Raw genomic sequence first — 9,125 nt, forward strand, 5'->3', positions numbered from 1 at the left:
TTGCTTGTGATATCGGATTATGGATTCCTTTAATATTCAATTCAGGAATCATTTTCACTTTCAACAAACAATTAAAATATATAATAAGATTAATATTAACTGCGATAGCCATAATCCAGCACGAAGTGTTGTAAGCCTCTTAAGCAAACGCTAACCAAATTGTTTTTTATCGAGCTGACGGTTAGCGCGGCCTTTCTTTTACGTAGCTTTTATGATGTACCTATAGTTTTGCTCTGAGGAAGCGGTCAATGGGAACTTCAGTGTTTAAACAAAGATATCTAAAGGAGACAAGGCTCTGACTGCAGACCCTTCTTGATGTGCAATAGTAATGTCGTGTACCACTTGTCCAACCGAGAGATCGCGTCGTACTCAGTGACTGCTGCCGTGAATGCTTCCACGTCCTCGTCCTCCACAGCCTTTATCAACGTCTGAGGATTTTACACGCCATTTACTGTGGTTAGTTCGTCTGTTATTATTGAATATAGTAATAACTACTTTATATGTGGACATCAAAGCTCCTTTGGAATAAAACGCGCACATCTAACTAATACATACTGGCGAAAAAGCGTACTTAGGACAGGTATCCGAATGCAGCATCATGCAGAAACAATGGCCCTCTTTCATCGAAAGCCACCACCTATATATTCTGAAACCAGCGCAACTATCGAGACATTGCAGGAGGTAGCATCACTGTTCTAAGGAAATCTCCACAAGGCCTTCCCTTTTCTAAAACTATCAGTGCTTAACAAATACTTTACCTTGGAAAATTTGTATTCACGTGAGTCTGCAAAGCTCGGATACATCTCGTCGTATTTATTAAGCGCGTGAGTTGCGTTCAATACATCAATGGCAAGATGACACAGTGTGGCACGGAAGAAATATTCTTTAGCCGAGTACTTCAGTAGCGATGAGTCGATACAGCTGGATGCGACCTGCTCGTAGATTTCAATAGCCCGTTCAAACTTCTCCAGCTGAGCTGCGTATTTAGCCACCTGTGTAACATCAAACGGCATAACAGAAATCATAAGCAAACATCATCAACATGAATGGCCACTAAGTGATCATCACCAATATCAGTGACAGGTTTCTTTATAACGACACTGCTTTCACGATTTATCATCGTAACTAGTTAGTAGTAGTAATATTATCCATTAATTAAACGAGATGGTTTAATTGAACATCGTAAATTTAGATACCTGTAGCAGGCATTTGTTTGCTGCCGAGTTGCTTTCCTCGCTTTTGTAGTAATCGGCAGCTGTCTCGTAATGTCCGATAGCCTTCTCGATATCGTTGAGCTCATTTTCGTATAGCTCGGCTATACTAATATGGTGTTTAGCTGCCATGCTAAAGCGCCCCATGTCGGTATAGATTTCAACGGCCTTTTTAAGACAGTCTATGGCCTGAGTCGGCTCACAGCTCTTGTAGCATTTCGATGCATCCACGAACGCTGAACCAGCCTCATGCCTATAACAAATCAGATACAGAAACGAATTAAGTTGCATCAACACGGAACTACCAATAATGAATCAAGGCAATATACTTTTGTATTAAGTGAAATTAGTGTAAGTTTTCATTATTTTTGTACCTCAATGTCTCACATTAATATAAAGCAAAGAAACTGCTATTGTTATAAATGCTCAAAAATCAATTTGGTAATTTTTGTTTCTTTTTTTATCTTTTAATGATTTAGTGTTTGTTTTCCTGAAAAGAGTTTGCTCTGTTGTCATCGTTTCGTTCGTGTACGGAAATTTTAACCTAAAATCAAATTTTAACATTGGGTATGGCTGGTCGTAAACAAGAGTCTTTTCGACACCTATTATTCGTCTTGAAGCGAAACCATAAAAAAAAACCCCATCGAACCAAGCTTGGACGGGTATGGCGTGGACAAAGAGGACCCTATAGCTGAGAGTACCACTCTGAGCGGCTTTCTACATACCAACGTAGCAAGACCGCATTTTATCGGGCCTTTCAAGTTCAATGAGGGTTGTTTTGGGCCGCTTTAGGAATAATAACAATAATCAGATGAGTCCATTCCTCTTAGCTGTGGTTTTCATTTTACGAGGAATAAAATATGCGGAGCATAGAAAACGTCGAAAGTAGGTTGTTTCTGTAGCGTTTTGATACCAGAAAAACGTCGATATTTTCTGATTTCTGAAAGATTACTCCGGAAAAATATTTCATGATCTGTATAAAACATTCTGAATTGTTTGTATGTATGAGAAAGAGCTTTTTCAGACTTGACTACATGGAAGCGAAAAATTACCAGAGCGAAGCAAAAAACAATCCTGGCACCAAATAAAACTTATGTCTTGGGCCTAGTGAAGAGCTTCAGTCGACAAAACGCATACCTGTTATTGTTCTTTCGATGAAGATTAGCAGCCTCACAAAACGCGTGTCCTGCCTGTGGCCAATTCTTGGCCATTTTGAAGGTATTACCTGCTCGGCAATACAATTCACATGCTTCCTCAACACGGGCCCCACCCCTAAAATTAGGCCATGCACAAATTAGAGATGATATTACTAGTCAGGTACGAAACTACATAACAGAGCATAAACACCGAATTCGTCCATAGTGAATTACAATTCTTTATTACGATAATTAGCATCTCTCTCAACAAGAATATTATGGAAGTTTTTATTGTGCATTTTCAGTAATTCAAGAATACAGTGCATATGCCTCTTAAGACTTAATAGATTCTGTTTCCTAAAATCAGTTTAAAGTTCACACATAAGAAGCTCACATCGCTTACCCAAACATTCCTGAGAGAAATCCTGCAGGTTTGAGTTTTTTCTCTGCTTCAGCTAATAGCTGTTTAGCCTTCTGTTCGTTGTCTGCCATTGTAGTTACTATTTGTTTTTATTTACCACAGTCGCAGCTAACTGCGCCCTTATTTTCGTCGCTTGACTTATTACTAAAATGTTACTCTGGAGCGCGTTTCGGTTTAACGCTTCTTCATAAAGTGCAGGCCTTGTATCGACCCTCTACTTGCGTTCTGAAACACAAAAAAAAACACAGAAACGTTACTTTTACTGTTTTAGCTGTCTGTAATATTTGATGTCCTAGAAAAAAATGAGGGAAAATAGAAACAGAAAAAGTTATGCACAAGTTACAACTCAAAAACCACAGTGTGATAAAAAAAATGTGTGGAAATAGCTGTGAGATCTCAGCCTCACCGAGTATTAGTTAGCCGTATACATCTGATGAGTTTTATGATCGGCTCGAACTGACTGTGCAACATCAAAGATTTGCCTACAACTAAGAAAGGTAGCTTGCTAAAGCTCACTTTTCCTAGTTTTATTTTTTACCTGCAAAGCCTTATTATAATAATATAATACAGTTATTATAATAACTGCCACTACTCTACCCGTAAGCTTAGGATTGTCTTCATTGTTCCATAATTATCTAAGCCGGGGGATTTTTGAGAAGGTGCCGTACGCTACGGCTATGAAAAACGTGCAGTCACAGCGTATTCCTAAGTCGAAAAATTTGCCGTTGTTGGCTAGGAAACTATAAATAACACCTCTATTCGTTACTTACTAATGGAAGTGAAAGGTTTTTTTACATTGAGCATTAAGGGTTTGAAGATACCGTGTTCAACTGCCCTAAACACCACTGAACATACTTAGGGTATTCACTAGTACATAATGAGACATTTTTCTTTAATAAATAAAAAATAGAGCCTTAGATTATCTAAGGCAGACCGATTCTTAACATTGTTGGGCTGTGACTATGTAACGCATGCCTAAGAGATTCATTTAAAGCTCGTAGCGTATAATATGCATTTCAAATAAGATTATATATCTTGACAAACTTATTGTCCTAGCTGACGGATCGAGTGGGGACGGATTATTCATAGCTCGACTTACATCACAATCGGACGTTACAGTACACAGTTTTTACCACGATATGCTTTTCAATCGATTTATTGCATTAATCGAAAAATTACAGAAGCTAAATATAGAAATACTATTATCTGTGACCTTTACAGATGAATAAATATACCAACCTTAAGCTATGATATCTAAGCTTCTTCTGTATGTCCTCTAACAACCAACACATTATTATTATGAACAATCAAGTCCGCCAACTTACTGTTCGTAGCGTGTGTGGTCACACCAGTGTGGCCCGCCCCCACAATATCCTGTTCAGCAGTAATTATTGCAAACTTTCTATGATGAAGATAATGTTATGTTTTACCAAATAAGATTTATTCAAGTTTACAGGTAACCTTTTATTTTTTTTATTTCAAATTTGAAATGCAAATGTGTTTTAAAAAATGAATAGCCAGTATATAAAAACAACAAACATTTTTTTAAACATACACTATGCCGACTAGCCTGTTGCCAAGTTTCTGTAATTTAAAGCTTTGCAAAACTCGTTAAGTACTTCAACAATATGTCGAAGAAATCCTTTTAGCGAACCAAGCGGCATGGTACAGTGCATTTGAAAACTTGAAACTTTACCTGTTTTCCCGCCTCTGATCTAGGATGACCCACATACAGCGCAATAATGTTATTTTTGATGAATCCTGCCGTATCTATAAAAGTAAGTACTACTGAAAAATAAACGATGGTACAATTTTGGGTGTATGAGTACTGGCATACTGAACCTGATATATCATTGTTAATCTCGATTAATATGGCAATAATCCAATATGAAAAATAGTTTGGCAATAACATCGTGAAATGCAGCGCACGTTGCGCGAAGCTAAAGCTATAGGAAATAAAGGCGGTGCGACAAATCGCAAACTAAATGACAACCTCCATGATTACTCTGTCCCTAACATTGAGTAACTGAGTAAAGGTAAAAAGGAAAAGCGAAGGTAAAAGGGTTTAAATAGGTTATAAGAAAGCGATAAATTCGATAATATAAGCGAGAAATCAGTCAATTAACAAAAAATACGTCCATTCAGTACCGAACCGGCAGAGCTTTTGTGCTGAGCAACACGACGATCTAAATTACTAGCTTCTTTTTCTTTTAAAATATCGTTACCAACTCCAGTGTTCGTTTGTCCACTTGTTCACCAAACGAGGAAAAATATGCTGTGTCATCACATAAATTAATTTCGTATTTATTTATAGTAACGTGATGGCACAGGAGTTTGATAGAACTAATGGGACCAAAGTAACCTTCGACTGGATCTCTCGTTTCAATGTTTTAGTTAGATATTACTCTATTATTGTTTTATTTGAGCGTCGAGGATTCAATAACAATGTGCTGTCCGGTGCATTTTATGCAGCAGTGTAAAGAAAGGTTCCTGCTCCAACTCAAAGCACAGCAATCGCGTTCAAAATGAAAACAGAGCATATTCAAATTCTTTTCTAGCTAACATAATCGCTATATAAGAACATCTGTTTAAATGTCAATTTATAATGAAACATTGCCATTAGGCTTTCCCTTTATGTGGCTAAGTCCATTATTCTGTAATATCACATAGTTTTTTCGTTCATTTTTTTGAAGCTATACATCCTGATATCTACAAATAAGCCTAGCAGTTCGATTATAGTAGTTGGATAGTAAACATATGCCACGTACCTTTTATGCGCACTTACGACATCTTTTTTCTCTAATTATGCATAAGGTAAATTTTGATTAACTAACGTACACCAATGTCTCAGCTATACTAGTGGTGAAGTTACTTAAAAAAAAATTAATTTATGTTACTTAAATGCTAATGGGCATGTCCCATATAAAAATATAAATGTTTAATTTATCTGTCTCATACAAAACATTACAGAGGTAACACACTAACATTTTTCCTAGGCATTTACTCGGCGTCGTATGACTTCTTAATGTTAGACAGCTGAATTTGATAACGATTAGGTTGTGACTTACCTTCAAACTGACGGTAGCGTTTGGATTTAATGATCGAACACCTAGGAACGGCGGAAACCACACATTGCCGACAACATGGGGTGGGCCAAGCACTGTCAACAACCCTCCGATGCACTTCACACGGAAATACCTTTAATTGGGTTATTCTATTTGACAAATTAGTGCCTCTTAATTCAACGAGGAGTTTTTCAACGCTCAACTAATGTTCGTGATTCCTAGAACATGCATTGAAGCGCTGTAGACTCGAATCACAATCTTGTTTGCTCTGATAGATAAATCGTAATAGACTAAGCTGCCCTTCCGATTGATTTGTCTATAATGCTGTAACCATCTGAGAACTGAACGTCTGCTATGTAACCTTACATAGGCGCACGCTCATTCAAGATGGCCGCCTATGCGAAATGTCGCCAAACAAAAGACATATAGACACAACATTCATCTACATAGCCTATTTTTCACCATTAAAGAGGCAACCACAAGACACACACAAGTAAATGTAGTATTCTATATATAAATACCGTCCATAAATATATAAACGCTCCTGAGAAAGTAAATAATTATCACGTCTATCACTTCCTCTTTCAGCTAAAGATTAATCATGAGAACGTTATCAACATAGTACAATAACGTATGTTTATGTATGTCAAAAATAATATATTCGTTGCATATACAGTTATTTCATATCATATCACAACAATCACTTGATTAGGTGGAGCACTTAGTTAGATTTACGATCACACTTCTCGAATGCTGATTAGCCTAATTATCATCCAATATTGCAACCTGATTTATATACCTGTACCTATCATATAATGCACACGTCTCTAAGTGTCGTCGAATCATAGAAAAATCTTTTTTTTTTTAAATACTTTCAGCCTATGTAACACAAAATAAAATAACAAAGCGGTTTCAATTTTTTATTCACAGAATTATGTTTGTTTCCGCAAACAATATTAAAAATCAACCCAAAGTTCAACACAATTGTATTCCTTCAAACAGATTGGTTTTGTACGATTGTATATCTTAAGTTAACTCAAGCTTACGATTACACAAGACTTTAAGATCTACTTAGAGATCGGCGACAGTCGATGTGGCTGGTGCGTTGATTGTTTCAATAGACATGTATTGTTGGGCGCGTTGCTAGCCCCTAAAAGAAGAGGACGTGCTAAAAAAACTCAATAAGAGCTGAATTACTGAATAATCAGCTCGCTCACTGCCATTGAAACGCCAAAATGTCGCGCCTGGTTCATTGCAGATCTATACTTTTTGAATATCTTCTAGTAAGCGCGTGGAAAGATCTCTACCGGTATTTACGTACGCTGCTAGCGTCAATTACATCCAGGCAAATGCCATCCCTATATCCTGAATTTCTTTAAAGTGACGCATTTATAAAAAATGTACTGTCCCTGCTTAGGTTTAACACCGATTATAGGAATGGCAACAACGATCGAACTGAAAACTGTTTCATTTCTTGGTTAATTAAACTAGACCATAGATATAAATTTGTCGGTTAATTTTGTTACAAATTTTAGATTAACGAAAAATTGAGCGTGTACTTCCTTGTCTGCTTGGAGAAACACTTAGCCCTAAGCAAGGCACCGAGGAAAAAACGCTGTCAAGCGTGCGACAATGTAAGATCGATCCATGTGCTGTTGATTTTTTAAATGATGAAGCTTTCCATTGACTCGTGCAAGCTGTGATATGAGATAAAAGACGATTTGTTGACCACAGCCAATTTACAACTCAGCACTTTAGTGGGTAACGTATTTTGCTGCTAACTTTAGCAACACGTTATGATCTATGCTCGAACCCGAGGATAGACATAAGCCAGCCGTCTGATAAAATTCCTATAAAAAATGAAAAAATAGCGATATCGAACGCAACATCTCAAACATAGAGACTATTTGTTATTTGCATATTATAAACAGCGGACAATTAGAAGCTGCTATTAGGCGACAACAGCTAAGAAGCGCATTCATAACGCTGATCAAGCGGTTGAAGAAAGACGTATTGTTAGTTACCAACTGTATGGGTTTCCTGGAGAAATTCGTTTTCCTCAGGAGAAAACAATGTTTCGGCATTACAAACAGAATTACCAAATTTACATATGGTTGCTACTTCAATAATTTGTATGCGTATGTAGATACATCTCCTTGCCGGTTGAGGCTTTCGTGTTGATGGAAATGCATGGCTACTATTTGCCGACGAGCGATATAATTCTCTCGTTACGGATATTCAAACAGGGAATAGAGTAAATAGTTTTCCCTTCCTAATTTAGCGGGTTGAGTTACCAGAATGCGGATAAATAACCTACAACACAGACACATGGTAAAACAAATTACACTCATCTACTGCTGAAACTAACTGATACATAAATCCTCTAGTAAAAGTACTAATTTTTTAGTCGGTATGCAGATTTTACGTAATTCGAGGAAAATGCTGGATAAAACTAGATTAGCCTACACTATACAAAAGCGACACGAATATAAATCTATTAAGAATAATTTCAAACAGATTGTTAATATCCATCTCATTCCAAACCACAACTGATCAACCTCGTTCGCCTCCTAACGCTCGTCCCACTATCCTAACTTATTGATTTGCTCTAGTTTTATAAAGTTTTATTTCTAAAAAATTTTATTAAGTAGCTAGGGTTTTTTAGCACCGACACTTTTTAAATTAGACCTGGCCAACTACGGTTGTCGCATTGGCTGCGATTGTTCGCCCGCTACCCGCCCTTAAATTTCAAGAGGCTTAAGCCATAGTCATTTCTACTTAGAACGTAGAAGATACACGGAGAAATAAACAAACTTCTTAAACTTGTCTATTGTAAAAAAAAAAAGAAGCAGACAAAATAATAATTTGTAGAATACGTCGATGGAAGTATGGTTAAGGATATATATGTAAAGAAAACTTATGGTTATGAGCAAGAAGACCCAAGTATATCTAGAGCTTTTGGATTTCTTTTGAAGGAAGAATATGTTGCAAGAAATGACAGTAAATGAGGTCAAACGAACAATCGCGTACATAAGGAAAAGTAACATGGTGGCAAATTATGTGAAAAATTTTCTATTATTTGTTCTGTTACAACGACCTTATTACTATTATTATTGTTCCCTCCTTTATGTGTTATTCTAATATTATTAATTGATCATAATTTCAATAAAATAATTTCTTATCCAAGAGGCAGTCGCCATGTGCTCTATCGAAATGGATTGTAAATTCTTATTCCACGTAAAGATGCTTTTTTTTCATAATTCGACTAACCATTTACCCTTTGGAAGGAATG

The 9,125-nt window shown here is 36.7% G+C and overlaps 1 protein-coding gene across 2 annotated transcripts; it reads right to left on the reverse strand.

Annotated features, from left to right (window-relative positions):
- On the reverse strand, positions 1-6,179 carry LOC111253175 (alpha-soluble NSF attachment protein-like). 2 transcript variants are annotated; one of them, XM_022812227.2, is made up of 6 exons: positions 5,837-6,179; positions 2,751-2,993; positions 2,349-2,483; positions 1,197-1,464; positions 759-992; positions 1-428 (listed from the first exon to the last, which is right to left on the reverse strand). In XM_022812227.2, the coding sequence occupies exons 2-6, from the start codon at positions 2,837-2,839 to the stop codon at positions 279-281; spliced, it is 876 nt and encodes a 291-aa protein (XP_022667962.1). In that variant the 5' UTR covers positions 2,840-2,993; positions 5,837-6,179; the 3' UTR covers positions 1-278. The 2 variants fall into 2 exon arrangements, with proteins under 2 accessions (XP_022667962.1, XP_086849004.1); XM_086992878.1 differs by lacking the exon at positions 5,837-6,179 and adding an exon at positions 5,754-5,772.
- Positions 6,180-9,125: the final 2,946 nt, after the last annotated feature.

The sequence above is a fragment of the Varroa destructor genome, unplaced genomic scaffold (assembly GCF_002443255.2).
Source record: "Varroa destructor unplaced genomic scaffold, Vdes_3.0 BEIS01000006.1, whole genome shotgun sequence".
NCBI classification, from domain to species: Eukaryota; Metazoa; Arthropoda; class Arachnida; order Mesostigmata; family Varroidae; genus Varroa; species Varroa destructor.